This window comes from Brachyistius frenatus, unplaced genomic scaffold (genome assembly GCF_029030835.1).
Source record: "Brachyistius frenatus isolate BFR_SWC_R1_liver_20210118 unplaced genomic scaffold, ASM2903083v1 Contig_43, whole genome shotgun sequence".
Taxonomy (NCBI): Eukaryota; Metazoa; Chordata; class Actinopteri; family Embiotocidae; genus Brachyistius; species Brachyistius frenatus.
In genome coordinates, this window is record NW_027210642.1 from 2,973,258 (window position 1) to 2,992,135 (window position 18,878).

The following is an 18,878-nucleotide window of genomic DNA, read 5'->3' on the forward strand; positions in this document are numbered from 1 at the left end:
TTTTTTTTTTTTTTTATTGCTTTGCCCTGTACCTGTATATGTTGCTGTAGCATTAAAAAAAAAAAAAAAAAAAAAATCCCTTTGAGGGATTAATAAAATCTAAAGATGCCCTGGAGAGTCAGAAAGACCAAACCGGTGTTTTTATTTTAATACTTTGCGTCCATTTTGCTGTTAATATTTGGTCTATGTACTTTTACTTATATAGGATTTTGAATGCGGAACTTTTACTTGCAATGGAGTATTTGTCTTTTACCTTGCTGTTTTGGTACTTTTGCAAAAGGATCTGAATACTCCCTCCACTCCTGGTGTCCTGACATGGGTGGGACAGTTTAATGAGTCAGGACACATCTCAGTGGACAGTACCAGTCAAACAGCTGTCAGGTCAGGTGGATCGAACATATTGCGAGCTCCAGTCCGATCGATACACATCGACTTTGTGGGTTTTACCACTGAGGTTTGCAAGCCAGCAGCAGTATGGAGTCAAACTACATAACACCGGAAATGTTTCGCAATTTTTTACCAAAATAAATGTTCCACGATCGTTCGTGAAGGAAATTACTTTATTTTGAAAGTTTTGCACTCCAAACTTCATTCTTTCGTGAATGTTTGGTGACTTAAACGCAAATGTTGGCGTGTTCAGGACATTTGAGAGCACGGAGGCTCCCTGCACTCAGAAGTTTGTTGTGAGGTTAAACTGAGCTGGAGATTAGTCGGGTGTTTGAGTTCCCTCCTATTTCCACTTTACTCCCGCCTCGCTTCCCCCCCCCCCCCTGCTCTTTTCCTTTGGATGATAAGCGTCTCAACTGGAGGTTGTTTTGTTTTGCTCTGCTGCTGTCAAACTTTTGGTTGACATGGATTTGCTGCCCCAAGGACGGACGGACTAGAACGTTTGGGACTTCCCAGAGAAAGAGAGGAGTAAGTGCAACTGCTTTTGAACAAGTTGTCACAAACTTATTCGAGCTAAAGACATGCAAAAGTTCAACTCCACCGTTACTCAAGGCAACACGCTGCCCCGGGACGCGGAGCTCCAGCTGCGGTTGGCGGACGGTGAAGGAGCTGGGGAAGGAAAGGAGAACGGAGCTGGGAAACATTTCCTCACGCAGCCCGAGGAGGAGAGCTCGTTTTGCACCAAGAGGAAGATGCTCGTCGGTCTGGATGTCATTTGCCTTTGTGTTGGTAAGAATGAGTGCATTTACTACATCTTTGAAACGAACTGCCCCAGCAAACATTGCATTGTTTTTTTTGCTCTGCATTTGAAATATGGTTCTCTATTTAATGCAATGAAAATTGATTCCACTTTTTCAAAGCTTTGAGTACGACAATGAACTTTTTAAAGGTTCCTCTGTTTGCTTCTGTTTTCAGATAGTTGTGTTTTTTTTTTTGTAAACGTTATTAAGAAACAAATCTGGAGGAAATCAACACAAAACAATGGTGATGGTTTGTTAAAGTTAACAAAGCTGCAAAGCGTTTTTTTTTTTTTTTTTTTTCTCAGAAGTCAAATGGAAACTGTTCAGAAAACTTGAGCTCGGTCCCGTCGGTGCACGTGGGGTCAGGACGGAGGGAGGGAGGGATGGAGACGGGGGGGGGGGGGGGGGGGGGGCTCAGTTGGCAGCAGTGGAGTTGTCCCGGGAATTCATCTGTTCCCATGGTAACCCCCCCCCCCCCCCACACACACACACACACCCCAAAAGTTCCCGGGAGAAGAACGTGGGAATAGGGATAAAAAAAAAAAAAAAAAAACCATGCACCGTGCATGTGTTCTCCTGCCGAAAATTACCTCTGTTCGCTGAGCCTCTCTCACTGCTGGATTACTCAATGTTGGCCACGAATAATTTACCATGCTCTGCTGGAAGGCTATGCAGGCTTATAATTCAATAAAAGTAACCAGCGGGTTCCACAAGGAGAAACAGAATATCAGTAACAACATGTGGACAATAACTGAGGGGCCACTGTCATAACCATTACAAAGGAATGGCCAAAATGAGGTTTTCTATTACACACAGATGACAAATGGATACCGACTGATAGTGAATTTTAATAAGCTAGTTGTGGCAAGTTAGGATCGTTTTGAATTCATCGATCAGTCTTTTTTTTTGTTTTTACATTTTATTGACTAGTTTTAAGATGCTGAAACTTGCTAAATTGTTGAGTGTTTTATGTGCAAACAGTAGTAGCCAAACCCAAAAGTTTTTAACAAGCGTGCACTTGAGTTACAATTTAACTTGGTAAATTGGTATCCATATGGATACATACGAGGATAATGCGATTGAGATTCGTTCACATTGTCTTTTGATTCAGTGTGGATCAGCATTATAATTATCATTCTGTTTAGTATATGGCACAAAAGCTGAGACCCAATTTAACTGGAATTACACAAGAGCTGCAATGATGAGTTGATTAATCGATTAGTCTATTGACACAAAATTAACCGCTAAGTATTTTGACAATTGATGAATAGTTTTGAATTCTATTGAGTTAAATTTTCTGATTTCAGCTTTTAAAAGCTGGATATTTTCTGGTCGTGGACTGTTGGTTGGATAAAAAAAAAAGAAGACATTTTTGGTTGCACTTTGGGCTTTGAGAAACACTGGTGGACATTTTCTTTTTATAATTGTCTGACATTTTTAAGACCAAACGGCTCACTTGATCAAGAGAATAATCACCAGATTAGTTGATAATGAAAAATGTCATGAAGGACTAAAGAAACCCACAATTAAGAAGCTGAATCAGAAAATGTTTGCATTTTTTCAATAGAAATAACCCAAAACGATTATCAAAATGGTTTGCGATTGACTTTCTGTCACTACATAAATTGATTAATAGACTAATCGCTTAAGCTCTAAAGCCGATTAATGCGTTGTGTCAAAAATGCTGTAATGCATCATATTTTAGATCTATCTATCTATCTATCTATCTATCTATCTATCTATCTATCTATCTATCTATCTATCTATCTATCTATCTATCTATCTATCTATAATATAGTGACTACAGAAATGTATAGGAAGGAAAGAGAAAGATATTTTTCTCAGAAATTTGTTGCTTGAAAGTTAAATAAAATGAGAATACTTCAGTGAAGTGCCAGAACCCTAGAAATGCATTTGGAATTGTACAGTACTTGAGTAAATGTTCTTAATTAGTTTCCGCCTCTAAGGCGGGTTATCATCAGAAACGCTTGGAAACCTTGACGGCCGAGTTTGGCACCAACTGATTTTGTGAAAAGTGAGACCAAATATGATTCCATAAATTGCATGTTGTCGTATCACATGATTGTGATGGGGAAGGGAGCACCAGTGTTGTGTGAGTGAGTGGTTATCCGGACCGGCAGCAAATACAAGAGAGGCAGAACCCGTCTAGGCAGAACGACAGGTCTCAGGCTCATTGACAGTTAAAGTGTAGGAAGTTGCCCGAACAAACAAAACAACAGTGTGAAGCAGTTACTTTCGTTGCCGTGTTATTCTTAACCCCTGCAGGTATGCTATTAGCCGTTCGCTCTGCACACTATGTTCTCCAGCTTTGTCCTGGGTTTAGGAAGTGGCTTGCAACCCAGCATCAGTCAGCACAACGGAGGAAATGGTCTCTCTCAGTTCTCCTCCGGAGATACAAACTACACGCCACTTGCTTTCTCACAAAACTGCTTACTCTGATCCCTCTTATTCCCCCTCTGACTCGATAATGCTGCCACTGAGTCACTAAGCATCAAGCTTAGTGGTTTATTATCGGCAAAAAAATAACACAAAACAAAAACAGTGCTATACTGTTTCATGAAGCCCAACGAGATGTGCTGACACTCACTGTATCGTCTCAGATCCACAACACGAACGCTAACTTGAACTCACAAGTGGTGAATTGTTCAACATACAATGTGTACTAAAATGAAAGCACGATATACGGTACACTGCAATGCACTATTATACCCATTGTGGCTAATGGTAGCACTTCTTAGCTATTCGATTATTCATAGATTCCCATCTGTCTGACTGCATCCTGCCTGTTTCTGTCACTCATGCTAGTCATCAGCAGAGGTCTGGCATTGACTCATCTGTGGGCATTTTCCAGTGAATGCCATCCAATGAATAAGGCTCTTCATTTCTCTTAACCCTCTTATCTCTGACTAACCAAATTTTCCCTTTTACACTGCCATCTTCACATCCCCTCAGACAGTTGACCCGCCAGCATTATTCATCCTGTAAAGGGGCTCATTCACGACAGTAACTGGAATTTCACCCTGAAGCAATCGTCCTCATTATGTGATCAGCTGAAGAGGAATTCCACAATGCTCTGAGGTTATCACTGTCTCCTTATGTCTCTTTGGTGCTTTCTTCACGTTTAAAGTGGCGACATTAAGTTCATATGTTGTGGTAATATGAATTAAAAACTCTAATCTGTGTGTGGAATGCTGGGATATTGAGGACATTAGCCGAGTCTTTGACTCCGTTTACCTGATCTTATTCTTACCCAACACCAAGCTTGTTGTGCTTCACTAATTCGCCTGTGTTGTTTATGGGGCTGTTAAGACATGTACATGATAGATGCTTCACAAAGACAGACTGTTCTTGGTCTTCAGCTCAGTGCCAGTGAGTTCCATGTAAATGCTGCAAATGCCTGAATCAGTTCATGGGCTTGCTCGTGTGTTAACGTGTGCGCGCGCATTCCTGTCAGGGCTGTGAGGGGAGTTGGTTGAAATCTGCGACCTGTGGCTTCATCTGAGGCCCGGCGTCCAGCAACCCAGAGGTCAGGACATTTTGGGTGCTTGTCATTTCTGAGGAGCGTGCAGGAACAGGCCTCCCAGCCTGCACTGCTGGTTCACTCCTGCACAGGTGGTCTTTACTCTGTCATCACCCCCAATAAAGTCAGTTATTGACTCTCTTTAGGGTAATTGGGAAAAGAATGGAAGTGGCTCTTGAAAATCCATTATTAGCTTATATAGCCGAAACGGAACATTACGGTTGCCGCTGGGCTTGACCTTCTGCAGGAGGTTAATTATGAAACGGTGTCATTTCCACACACTCTTTTATATGCAGACGGTTTTAGCCTATGTTGAAACTACACACAAGAGTGAAAAGATTTTCTCTGTTCATGAATGCCATCGGTTGGTCTGGTAAACACGAGAAAGTGAATTCACATAATAGCAGAACAAGTTTTTGCATACGATAGAAAGAGAAAGCTGGAATCAGTTAATCACCGTTGTGTGTGTGTGTGTTTTTGTTCGAGACATGAAGTAGCATGCCAGGACGAGATGACTGGTATCTATCCAAATGATCTGAATTCTAAAAGGGTTGTTCTCTTTCTCGCTTATCTCCACTCAAACCCTCTCTTCTTTTTCTCTCCTTTTTTCTTCAGACAAACTCTATTTTGGGACTGAAGGTGTCCCGGCAACGTAGCGAGGTGTGTGCGTTTGTGCGTGCGTGTGTGCGTGTGCGCGTGTGTGTGTGTGTGTGTGTGTGTTTTTATGTCTGCATGTGTTATGGGCGGGTGGCGGGTTTATGTTAGAGGATTTCTGGTCCTGTTCTTCTGGCAGAGAAAGCTGCCAAGTGAGTGAGACAGCAAGAGGCCAGCACGTCACAACATGCCGGTGTGTACAGGCCCAGGAATATTAGATCGTCTCCTATGTGTGTGTGTTCATGTGTGCGTGTGCGAGTAAAAGTGTGGGTGTGGGTGTTTGTGTGCGTATGAGTCATCGCGGCTGTTAATGCGGACACCCTACTACAGCTGCCATGTGCGTGCTGTTTGTTGACAAATTTGCCAGTCCTGTTTTGCTGCACGTCTTGGGCCCTGACACTCTGAAGTTATGGAACACATTGGCGTCACTCTGTGGCTGACAGATGGAGAGTCATTAAAAATGTCTCAGTCAAATCATCAGCTAGTGGAAGAAGTGATTTCGCTTCCTCTCCCTTGTTAGTATATTAATGCATCTCCTTCCCATTTGACAGCACTGTGGAGGTTCGGGAATCCATTAGGTGCACACTTACTTTGACAAACCACACCGGTCCATTGACTGTACGTCTTCCTTCATCCATTAGCACACTAGAGTCAACGCAGGCCTCCGGAATTTCTCAGACAGCCAAAGACTGAGGGGGGGGGGGCAAGTGAGAGCCTGAATGAGTGAACGGCCCCAGGGAGGGAGAGTGGAGAGTCGCATGAGAGAAGGAGTTGAGGATCTACAGTAGGGGCCAGGGGTCAGAGCCATGGGCGCCTGAGGGAACTGTATACACAGCTGCCTATTTATGTCCTAGTGAGGAAGTAGTACTCAGAAAAGGAAAAGAAATGTTCAGACAGCAAATAGCTTCAAATGTACTTTTAATGAGACAGCTGCAATCTTCTCGATGACGGTTCTATAAGTGCCCAGGGTGGTCCATAGGTATTAGCCGTAATGAGTGAATAAAGATGCGTGTAGCACTCTAATCCTCAGCGCACATTAGCTAGAATGGGCCTGGAGAGGCTTACCATCAGACTATCTACCTGACTCCAAATTCAGCCTATAGCCCTGCCTTCGCAGAGCTAATGACTCATCCTCGTCTGCCTGTCCCCCTATAAGAAGACAACCCCTCTTGGCGCCCGGCACGGTTCCCCATCACCCAGACTAGTTTATCATCGTGTCACATTTCACCTGCTGGAGCCTTCTCTTACTTTATCCTTTCGAGCTCCTCTCTGAAGTTACTCCAAGTTGGTTCCTCTTCAAAACCAAAACACACCAACAAGACAGCCTTGCAGCCCTCAACTCTTCCTCTACGAACAGCGGTGCCACAACCAGGCCACTCAATGCTAAATACTTCCCCTGCAGTCTAAAACACAACCCTGCGTCGTTCTGATGTTGCAGACTGACAGCCCTCATCCCACGGTGCACACCCTTACCGTCACGCCTGCAAAAACCACCAGAGAACTCCTTTAAAGTTTCCAAGGTACATACCACAGTGGCAGGTCCTTTATGTTCCTGCTGAATCAGACAGGCAGACAGACAGCCCACTTCAAACCTCACCACTCATGCCCTGAACTCCAGAGCCCGGCTCCAGGAAGCAGGGCAGTGAAGTGTGGAGAGAACCGTAGCAGCTGTGGGAAGCATGTCTCCACTGGCCAGTGGCAACAGTAACAGTGGAAAGGGCAAGTAAAGAGCTCCCCTGGTTCTCTGGTGGAAGGTGAACCAACTTAAAGGCAACACAACTGTTTGCGAAAAGCATTGTATTTTAGTTTACCACATGGTTTTCCTTTACTTTGTGTGAGTTTATTGATTTACTGCAATAAAACCGAAATATATATCATAATTTTTTTTTTTTTTTTACCTGCAAGCTACTTTAAGCGGTCTCACTGTTTCTATCTGGGCCTTTGCCTCCTTATATGAGGTGGACATGTGTTGATAAATGAGGCAGTGGGTATTCTCAAAGAGGTTTTGTGGAGTCCATCTGCAACAGATGTTGATGATAGCAGATTGGTGAGCAAAGATCCAAGACTGTTGTGGCTCCTCAGTCCCTCTTTGTTCTTCTCTGATAAATCTCTTGGTGATGCCATCAGGGCAGACAAAACAGTCTCTCATAATAATCCAGGCAATTATGGAAAAAGAAACGGGTGTGCTTCAGTGCAGGAGGCCGACGCTCTCTCTTCTCCCACCTAACCGCTACCTGGATTGGACCACCAGGGAAGAACAAGAAGAACCGACTTCTACACACTGATGCACTCACATACACACACAGTACTTTAATCGTTTTTTTTTCTTGCAGTCTATGGTTGCCAATCATAATCACAACCTTGGTGCGAATGACACCACCTCTTGTTTAAGTGTTACCTGCTCTGCAGTTGTGTGTGTGTGTGTGTGTGTGTGTGTGTGTGTGTGTGTGTGTGTGTGTGTGTGTGTGTGTGTGTGTGTGTGTGTGTGTGTGTGTGTGTGTGTGTGTGTGTGTGTGTGTGTGTGTGTGTGTCTGAGTTCTTTTGCGTGCTGGAAACTGTGTCATCGGGCATACGGTCTCTTCCCGGATCATCTCTTTGAGCAAAGACTGTTTTTTTTAATATCAAGTGAAACAAAAAAGGATTGACTTTACAATTAAAGTACCTGATTTAGACTGAGTAGGGATTAGATCATATACTGTAGAAAATTATGGGGACAGCTTTGTGCAGCTCAAGTCATTATTACACAAATAATTGTCGAAGCCAACTGAAGACTGCTGCTTATGAGCATGTCAGAGAGGCGGTCACGCTGCTCTCTGTGATGTCGTTACCAGGGATTATCACGCTTGCGAAGATTCAAATTCCGACACTGCACGATTAAGTTTGCTAGCTTCTTATTATTTTAAAAGGTTCACTTGAAAGTAAATAAGCAGCTCAAATTTTTAGATGAGAAACGTTGGCACATGCCCGCCGGTGAGGGGCCGAGTGAGGATGGACCACACGTGAAAGGTGCTGCACCGCCCAGGCTCAACCAGGCCAGATGGACCTGTGTTGACAGGTCACTAATTGTCTGTCCTCCAGTTCTATCAAAGGGCAAATGTAGACCGAGGCCTCTACAGTCAAATATTATTTGGTGTGATGAAACAGATGGCCATTAGATATAGCTTTAGGCTGTGTTCTGCTAATCTATGAGGATGTGCAGGCTGTTTGTCCAACAGCAGCATCCGCAACTGGCGCTTTGCCTCAGTACATGTCTTTCAGATTGTTTTATTGTATTTGGTTTACTAGTTCTGGTGTGGTTTATTTGGTGGTCACATTTGTTTTCCAGGTGCTGGTGGTTTTTTTTTTTGCGGTTTGTTTGGTTGTCTGTTAGTCTATGCGGCTGTGGCTTTGGTTTGTTTGCATCCAAGTGTGGTTTTTATGTGAATGTGTTGAGTCTGTATGTGTGTTTGGGGTATTCTGCTGGTTGAGGCAGGGTCGTGTTTACAGAGCGGGTCCCAGCAGAGCCCAGATCTCTGACCTTCACATTCCAGAACCACCACTAATCGCCTCCGTCTGCTGTTCTTCATAGAGAAACCCTGCTGCATCTCTCTTGGCTCCATCTCTTCAGCTTTCTCTCACCCCAGTTTCACTGCACTCACTCCCATTTGTCAATTTTCTAGCCTCCTGGCCATGAATTTTAGCCTAGTTTTTAGTTTGACACTGTATTGATCAGCTGATGTTGAGCAATATGACCTGAAAGCATGTCGATGAATATCTATCATCTGCCCTCTTTTCTTTGCACTCTTCCTTTTATCACTTTCTCCGTAGGCTTTTCCTTTTTTTTTTTTTTTTTTTTTTTTTTTTTTTACATCTTCTTGCTTTTGGTTGTTGTTGTTCTCTTCTCACAGTGAGCTCATTCTGGGCTGTGGTCATAGATGTGTAAATTAGAACCAGAAGAGTTTCTCAGAGTGAGGCACATATCCCCTCTTCTCTTTCCTCCCTCCCTCTCCCTCCTCTTTCTTTCTGTCCCTTTTGACTATTTGAAAGCATTCCTGCTTTGAATGTTAGGTCCAGCAAGCAGCACAGTTTGGCCTGGCTGTGTGAGCCCGACCCATTCCTCTGCCTCTTTTCGGGTCCCCACGCAGGCCTTCTTGGTCTCTTTTTTTTTTTTCTAAGCCTGTCTTGGCCAGGTGCAGAGGTTTGCTCACAGCTGCCTGACAGATGATGTGAGAGGCTCTGCAGTGTTTTTGTGTCTTGCTGTGAGAACAGTTTTAATGTAGTTGCAAAGCATAGAGGTTGACTGTGACAATTTGTATTAGATTGTGTTGATTCTGAATAACTCGGCATGTGTTTTTTTTTTAGTACGTTCGCTTTGTTTTCATTTTTTGTACAGCAATGAGAATTTTTGTGAGAATTAAAGTTGAGGTAAACTTGGTGGATTGACTTCATTTGGGAGCCTTGCAAACAGCTTTTTCCTGGTATAGTGACTTTTGTTTCATGCCCTTTAGATGCAAGTCTGCAAGTGTTCATGCAATAATTAGAAAATAACACAAGCCATCAGTATTGGCATTGAAGTCATAAAATATCTGGCTCAGCACTTCATGGGTCCCATTAGACCATATGTATTGAAATTGATTCTTAAGAGGTCCATGTTTCTATACTGTAACTGCAGAGTATTTTGGCCTTAATGGAGACGATCCATTATCTCTATATCAATGCAGCATTGCATTGATTATTGAGAGAAGACTGGCCATATTGTGGAATCTGATGAGAAGGCATAGAAGGCCTTTTAATGGATGATATGGAAGGCAAAAAAGCTCTAAAATAGTTGTTATTTGCCACCCAATTGTCCCTATTATATTTGAATCATCATCAACGCTGAACTTTATCAGCAGCACTTTAGAACATAAACTGTCCCCCCCAAAACAAATCCAAAACACAAATTTTAAAAGTAAATGCATCACGTCTGAGTCTGTGTAAAAAGTTACAAAGTGCTGTCAGCTCTTCATTATAAGTTGTGTTATCTACTTTTGGTGTTTTTGTGTTGGATGGGTTTTCAATCAAAACATTTAAAATGGAGTTTATTGAGTTAAAACTAAATGGAGAAAAAAAAAAATTCCCATGCGCTGAATTTTAACCAGTGGTGAGTCAGGCCATATCTCTGCAGGTCTCCACTTGGATATGAAACACGCAGATGTGGATGAAAGAGATTCAGAAATGTGAATTTTATGCTGGTGGCAGAAATGAATGGGGATACCCTTATGCAGGGTGTTGATTAATAACTCCCACACAAAGTATTTATCTAACACTCCAGTGATCTTAGCTGATATAAACTCAAATAATGATAACTTCAAGCAAGCAGTTTCCTGCAATGTTCCTAAATATATGTAATGTACAATACATTACATATCTTTATAATGATATTCTGTATGGTGTAGTCCATTAGAGAACTCATTATAAGAGTCAAACAATATTGGATGATTTAAGATGATGTACCTTGAAACTTGAATATATTTTGATGGTTTGACTAGCTTCACTTAAGAGACCACACCAGAACATTAGCATCAGTGCTGAAGGAGTGCAGGTGTGTGACATGAGTGATGTCAACGTGACTTGTGTGACGAGCCGCCTGCAGATGTGGCGAGTGAATGAGATGCGAGAGAGATCGGGGTCAGATGAGGGGTGTTTCCTATCTGTCTCTCCCTCTTTGCTGGCGTCACAGCCGCTGCTATCTGTCTTCAGAGTGTTTCCCTCACCCTCCTCCCCTCCTCTCCTTCCTTAACATCTCTTGAAATATATGGAAGTGTGCTTGTTTTTTTGTTTTTTTGTTTTGTTTTTATCTGTGTTTTGTCTTTCTGTTAGGGCAGCTTGACTTTGACGACAGAGTTCATTAACACTTTTGACTGCAGTATATCTCTTATAATCCAGTTTGTCTCTCTGACTGTATCTCAGCTTTCATCTTATGAATGTTAAATGTGTGACTAGAGCTCTTCATGTATTCGTTGTTTTCTGCAGTAATAATCTTTAGTTTGTTGATTATTACTATGGTCACTGTGAACATCAGAATTTGAAGGCCCACAGAATAATGACTCAACCTGAAACCAAGCTGAGGTGAGGACATATCTTCAGTATCATATGTCAGGTTCTCATTTCCCGCACGTTAACGGTGCTGATCCGTCACGATTTCAGAAATATTTCCAGGCAAGTTTTTGTGTGTTGCGTGCGTATGTTGTTCCCTTTTTGGCCTGTTTTGAAATGTGCATCCTGTGCACTACTCAGTCACGTAGTCTGAAAGATTCCCTGGCAGGATCAGTGTTTTCGCCTGACTGCGATCCAGCCAACCAGCAGGCCTCAGATGACAGGGAGAGGCACAAAGGTTAATGATTAGTCCCATGTTCGTGTTGCATTCCCTGGGGTGTCAAGGGGACATGGGATTAGGGACAGAGAAATAGAGCATGCTGGGCAAGCCTTTAAAGGGTTATTGGCTATTAGTTTGAAGTACAATGCAGGATAAAAGCAGTGTGGCTCAGTTTGCCTCGTTTGTGGGCTACAAATGTCGTCTCCCTTCTTGTCATTAAAATGTTGCGACATTTTTGTCATGTGAACTTTCACCATGAGGTTTGTTTGCTTAAGCGAGCCAGACCATGACCCTTTTCACCTGATGCAGAGTTTGTATAATTAGTGACCAGCCTGGAAGTATAATGTGGGACACTTGTTAATAAACTGTGAGTTACAGTCTCTGCTTTTCACTGGAACAAAGCGTCTTTGTTGAAAAATACTTTGCTCTTCGTACACTGACTTTATTGTTCTTTTTTTAGCGCACTGAATTTTTGTGCGCAGCAAGCTCTCTAATATCTTCCTCCTTTCTCATCTTAACTCTCCGTTGTCATGCTCATCACCCCGTTTGTCTGTCTGTCAACCCCTCTCCTCTGGGGGAAGCAGCTATGTGTGGAATGCTTGATCCCCAGGAATCTGGAGATCATGTCACAAAATGATGTTGCATCTCATGCTCTTCTCCTGCGAGACAAGAGAAGGCTACCTTTATGTGAGCCGACTGTACGACTATCTCTGCTCTCTTCGGCCCCTCTGATCGTTGTTGCACAGACCACATCACAGAAATTCATCAAGTCATCTTTTCTTTTTTTTTTATCTACCTCCCCTCCCCCCTCCCTCCCTCCTTCCATCTCTCTCTCTCTCTCTCTCTCTCTCTCTCTCTCTCTCTCTCTCTCCTACATTTCATCAGCCTCCATCCCATTTTTTGCGTGTGAGTTTAAGGCAGTGACTCCGTACAGACGAGGCTTTTTCTGTGGAGACCCCAGCATCACCTATCCCTACAAGGAGCGAGAGGCCATCCCTGACAGCTTGCTCATCGCTGGTGGCATTGCCATCACTGGCATCACAGTAAGGCAACCATATCTGTTAAGCGTTCAGACAGTGAGTTTAAAGTTGTAATTGCTTTGATATGGCATAATGGAGCATGTGACTGGTTTACATTTATTAAAAAAATAAAGCAAACATACATTCACTGTACCAATATTTGTGTAGCTGTGCAGTATGACTTAAGTTAACCACGTTCTCTTGTCCTATTTCCTTCTCAGATCGCGCTGGGTGAGTGCTACCGGGTGCGTTTTCGAGGTGTACACTCGCGGGCTTTTATTCGAAACCGCTATGTGTCGTGCCTGTACAAGGAATTGGGAAGCTTCCTGTTTGGTGGTTGTGTGGGTCAAAGTCTCACCAACATGGCCAAGCTAAGCGTGGGCCGCCTGCGACCCAACTTCCTGTCTGTCTGCAACATCACCTACGCATCCATTAACTGCACTCCCGGGACCTACGTGCCGCAGGCCCCCTGCACGCAACCCATCCAGAAGCTGGTGGAGGAAGCGAGGTGTGTGTGTGGGTGTGGGGGTTGTGTGCATGTGTGTTTTTGCTCAGAAATGATTTGGCTTGTTTACAAAAGGCGGGGTACAGTAACTTAACTTAACCTTCGTCATCTTTTATTGATCTTCTCTTTCAGGAAGTCATTTTTTTCCGGCCACGCTTCCTTCGCAATGTACACCATGCTCTATTTGGCAGTAAGTCACCTCTGCTCGACAAACACACACACACACACTCGCACTGAAACACATCTGGAATGTGACCTTCACATTCACCTGAGCGCACGGTGTGTAATTACAGTATGTGGTACTGTGTGTTCACAATGTTGAGAGGAAATATCACAGCTCTCGATTTCTTTTCAGTTATTAAAAGACAACACCAATCCCTAGAGGCCAAGAGCACTGTGTGCAACTATTAACTAAGCTAATTAAACATGCACAAACACACACCAAGACATGTGCTGTTAAATAAATTCACGCTTCCCGATCGTGAGGGAGGAGATTTTCGAGAGCAGCAATTCTCTAGAGGCATCCTGCTTCAAACTGAAAGAGCTGGTGTGGCAGAGAGATGGGGAAGAGGAGGAGGAGAAGGACGAGGAGGAGGAGGAGGAGGGAGGCTAAAGAATGAGGGAGAATGTTTTCCACAGGGAACATGAATAGATGAAGAGACTCCACAGACAGAGGAGGCCTTGTTGTGGGTCTCATTTAGACGAGGGGGGGTGGAGGGCTGAATATGCCTGCTGAGAGATCGACAGGCTTCTTTCAGCAACAGACACCCTCTCAAGCCCCCCCCCTTCACCCCCTCACCCCCCGTCTCTTCATCTTTCTCTCACACTGCACTGCCCAGCAATCATGGGTACATTGTGGGAGAGAAGAGACAGTTAGAGGGAGACAAAAGCACATTATAATCCATAAAATGTTATGGCGGAATACATGTCCTCGTCATTAACCCTTAATTGATCAGCTGACCTAAATATTTCATACAGCTTAAATGAATGAAATGAAGTCGCTGCTGTCGAAAATTCAAAGAGAATTTTAACTTGAGCACTATTGAAGTCCCAAAGCTCCTTTTGGACCCAGAAAGAAAGACAAGGATGAGTACGGTACGACTGAATAAGAGGAATAAAAGGATTGAGAACTGAAGGGAGGAAGTGGTCTGGGAAAAAGAAGGGCCTCAGTGTTCGTTAACCCTGGTTCCTCTTCTCTCTCATACCATCGCTTCGCCACACACACACACACACACACACACAATGCAGGCACTCGCTAATGTTTCAACAGACTGTAGAAAACCTGGAGAGAATGTGTCAAACCTGTATCTACATGCCACCTGGACCCTGGCCAGCTGCTACAGTGTGTGTGAGGCGGGAAGAGCGACACCTGCTCTCGGCTGGGATAGGAGAATGAGTTGAAGACGCGGCGAGGGTCGGCCTCACCGCAGGAATGTAGGCCACGTGCTCCCCAATGGCTGACGGGCCCAGACAGACCTCCAGCCACCTCATAAAGCTAGCCCCGCATCTGCATCTCGCTCGCCCTGTGACCCCATTTTTTTTTACAGACGCGTGCATCCATTCTGCACTGATGCAGGAGATGAGGCTGAACAACAGGAGGAAACAGGGTTTAGAAAGTGTTAATGAAATCATGCCAAGCTTCTCTTCCCCCTCTCGGTAGCAGATTGAATGGATGCCCACGTTTCACTTAAAGAGCTCTGTCTGACTTCACAGAACTTAAGTCATTAAACTTAATTATCAGTTTGTGTTTTTGGGGCATACATTAACAGACAAGTTTACAAATGCATATATTCACTTGTCTGCAGTGAATATAATAAAAACATTTATCTTCTTTTCTGCAGTTCTATCTGCAGGCAAGGTTTTTGTGGCGAGGAGCTCGGATACTGCGCCCACTGATACAGTTCCTCTTAGTGATGATCGCCATCTACACCGGCCTGAGCCGCATCTCGGACTACCGTCACCACCCATCTGACGTCGTCACAGGCTTTATCCAGGGAGGGCTCACTGCATACTGGGTGGTATGTCCAAAGTCACTGTTGTCTAAATAGTCTTGGAAAGAGTTATCTTTGACTTCACGGGATTTGTTTCTCTCTGCTTAGCTTAGCCTAAACGATCAGCTCTCCCCCTCATCTTCCTCATTCTGATCTCTCGTGCTGTTTATAAACAGTGCATGATTGACAGCATGTGTGGTCTGTGTATATTACCTGACATGTTTATTTTTTTTGTCTGTGCCTGCAGGCCTTCTACATCTCCTCCATGTTTAAGCCTTGCGCCCGTCCAGACCTGTCTCCCAACAGCATGTCCCTGGAGAGTCCACTGTCCAGCCAGCAAACTGTCTGTTAGCAGGTGCACGCTATTATCCCAGGAATCAGAGGATAAGAGGAGACGGACTGCAGAAATACTGGGAGAACGGCAGAGGAGTAGAGACAAAACTTTAGTTTATAAGAAAGGGAATCATTCTAAGAGAAAGATCTGATTAAAGAGTACAATCTAACACATGCTTACACTTTGGGGCATACTGATGCACACACATGCAAAAACATACATTCATCTAACATATTTACGCACTCACATGTGAAATACAAGAAGCACATTTGACTGTAAGTCAAACCCATCCAGTGAAAAGAACTGCATTGTAATATGACAAATATTTTGTATGAAAAAAATATGTATATTTTTCATGGGGATTTTTAGAAGCTGCTAATGTTGAAAGTTGCCAGTTTAAACTAGTTTTCTTTTGGGATTGAGGCCTTTGCTGAGTGTGTTTAGTTAGCTTTCAAATCAGAACTGGTCACCCTTTGGTCTTGGGTGAGAGACGAGCTAAATATGAGCCTCCTCTCTGTTTTTGATCCCCGGCTCGGCTCGAAAAAACAGCAGCTGTGAACTGAGACCGTCAAACCTCAGATGTAAAGACAGCTCTGTGCAAAGGAACAAGCACTGGCGTCAACTTCTAACCATCTTTACTCTCAGCGGCCTGACGTGCCACTGTTCTAATCAGACTGCCTGACATCACAATGACTAAAAAAATAACCTTTATGTAAACAAAGAGAAAAAAACAACAGTATTCGTGCTGTAATACAATGTTATCTTTCTTTTTGTGTGTAACCAAGGCCGTGAGGGGGAAGGAATCTGACCAGGTAACTTCCCTTCACTTCCACTTCATGTACTAACCACTTCGACTGTGTCTCAGAGGTGGAGGTTTGACTGAATTTTGTAACCTTTGTAAGTTTTGCCCCTGGACTCCAATCTCTTGAGCTGCACCTTTAATTAAGCCACTCAGACAGGAGATGTGTGGCTGCGACCCCAGCGGCCCTCCTGTGCATCTTTATTAATAGCACTTGAACGTGGATAATGGAACCTTTGAATTATAATCAATATTATATATTTTATCACAAGTTTGAATAATCAGTGTTTATTTTTGTTAATGTCAGACTCATACACTATAATTGTTTTTTTTTTTCTCGAGATGATAATTATTCAAACTGAATGTAAATAGCTATGACATTTTATAAACCACACAGAATTTCAAAAGTATTAGTTCAAGTTTTGGACGGTTTTTACATGTTTATGTAAGTGTTTGTTTGTATGTTTGTGTTGATCAGGTACGGAGAGTTGCTTTTGTACCTGTTATAACTACTAGACTGAGCCACAGATATTATCAGAAAGCTATATTTTTTGTGTTCCCAGTTATTGTTGTTTGTTTTGTCTGTGAACGCCACAACGGCAGAAATAACCACTGTACTCAAAAAAAAAAAAAAAACCAAACCATTAAAATGAATGTTGAATGTTTTTTTTTTTTTACTTCTTCTGTCCTGTTATTTTTAGGATCAGCAGACTGAAAAGTAATGCCCTACTGTCTCTAATGCCTACCAGAGACACATATACTTAACCTCAATGTCACAATATTTATGACATCTCGGCTGTCTCTGGATACTCACGAGCAGAGTTGGTAAAATAAGCCATTTGGCCATTTGTGAGTTAGTCAGCATACAGCCATTGATTTTGCACACATGGGATACCAGAGGACTATGTGGGGGTAATGAAATATGGGCTGAAACAAAACACAAACACTGAAATGATAAGTGATTTAACTACGTGTTGTGTTGGGAAGCTTCCACTCCAGTGCTCGGATAGTTTCCTTCATCTCAGCTCTCTCTTGCCCTTCACCCCCTTCCTCGCTCTGCCCCTTCTCTGCACTCAGTCCTTTTCAAGTGCAATGGAGCATGATGGGCTGTTTCAGGGGGTCATGCTACCATGGCGATGCTAAGCCAGATACAGGTTGGAGCGTCTGAGGCATTTTCTTTTCATTTCTTTTTTCTTTCTCTCGCTTTCCAATCTACTTCCAGGCTTATAGGGAGGAGTATAAAAAGCAGCACAGATCAGACACAGAGGGCAAAAGAGAGGAAAAAAGAGCAAAGAGGCGGGGGCAGAGCTTTCCTAATGGCTGTGTGCATGACTGTAAGGGATGGGGACGAGCAGAAAGAAGTTATCCAGTAATGACGAGAAAGAGTAATAGAGCAGTTGGCGGAACAGATGGGGTGGTAGATTGGGGAGAGTGAGGGTGAAGGGTGTGGGACGTCAGGGTGGGAAGGAATGCGATCATGGTTTTTAGGCCTGTTTTGTTTCATAATACTGTAACTGAGGAGACACATTTCATTCCTGAGCAACGTGCTTGTGTGATAGGCTCTTGTCTAGCTGTGTCTGCCTCGCTACTTGTTTTGGTCTCATGTTTAGGTGTGTGTGACCGAGCTGAGCGAGAGGAAGGCTCCAGTGCGCTGAGCTTACACACCCTGTCAAACATGACATCTCGTTTACACTGCGACCGGCGTGCTCCTCAATAACCCTTTGGCCCTTATGTAAATGAATTGGAGTCAACAAGCAGAGGCACATTCTCTATGTTCAGATTACTGAAGTCCAGGCGGAAGGGCCTCCATATTTACACTGCCCTGACTGTGCACACAGATGGAACAGTAGTCCAGCACTGTGGTCATTTAGAGCAGGGGGGTATTTGAACACTTATCTCAACAGGTGAAAGCCATTATTAATGTGCACACGCTTCATCCTAAAATAAAATTTCAGCTTTTCTTCCCCCTCTTCCTCATGCTTAACTTTGGGGAACACCTGGATGATAAGATTATGATTTTCTAAAATTGGGCTGGTGCAAAAATAGCAGGGCGGATGCTAGCACTGATTCAAATCAACACACGGATAAATGTGCTGCGGAAGGCACGTAGCTCACCTGCGTATCTCTTCATGTGTGAGGAAAGGACGTGTTTTTTTTTCTGACAGTGATAACATCATTAAGGCATCTGCAGATCATCCAAATTCCATTTACAAAACGTGCCCGTGTTTGAAGCCTCTCTAATGGAGATGAAACACTTCCTCACACAGTCGAAATGTAATTCAACCTATCTTTGTTTATTACCAAGTAAAAGCTGCTCAACACTGTAAATTGATTCAAGTGTGAAGAGGAAAAGAAATTTCCCAGCATATGAATTTTCGTTAAGTAAGAGCTTTTTATTATGGGTCTCCAAGGCATTACAGACTTAGTCTCTGGAACTCTGCTGGCCTCTTATCCAGCTGTAGTCCAATTCTTAATAGAATTAAAAAGGATTAATGGGCTCTTTAGTGTGCT

General features: G+C 43.4%; 1 protein-coding gene across 2 annotated transcripts; it reads left to right on the top strand.

Moving 5' to 3' along the window:
• The first annotated feature begins 726 nt into the window (after positions 1-726).
• LOC138623447 (phospholipid phosphatase 3-like) lies at positions 727-17,032 on the top strand. 2 transcript variants are annotated; one of them, XM_069702991.1, is made up of 7 exons: positions 727-915; positions 1,000-1,176; positions 12,605-12,762; positions 12,960-13,246; positions 13,376-13,433; positions 15,085-15,261; positions 15,482-17,032. In XM_069702991.1, exons 2-7 carry the CDS (start codon positions 1,140-1,142, stop codon positions 15,584-15,586), a joined length of 822 nt encoding a protein of 273 aa, XP_069559092.1. In that variant the 5' UTR covers positions 727-915; positions 1,000-1,139; the 3' UTR covers positions 15,587-17,032. The 2 variants fall into 2 exon arrangements, with proteins under 2 accessions (XP_069559092.1, XP_069559090.1); XM_069702989.1 differs by having other exon boundaries at positions 727-1,176.
• The last annotated feature ends 1,846 nt before the right edge of the window (positions 17,033-18,878 follow it).

What these genes read in the sequence shown, in the direction of transcription:
- LOC138623447 (XM_069702989.1), top strand. Translation starts at nt 969, where the DNA reads ATGCAAAAGTTCAACTCCACCGTTACTCAAGGCAACACGCTGCCCCGG. An exon ending in TTGCCATCACTGGCATCACA is followed by an intron (nt 12,763 to 12,959) that starts GTAAGGCAACCA and finishes TTTCCTTCTCAG; the next exon opens with ATCGCGCTGGGTGAGTGCTA. An exon ending in AAGCTGGTGGAGGAAGCGAG is followed by an intron (nt 13,247 to 13,375) that starts GTGTGTGTGTGG and finishes CTTCTCTTTCAG; the next exon opens with GAAGTCATTTTTTTCCGGCC.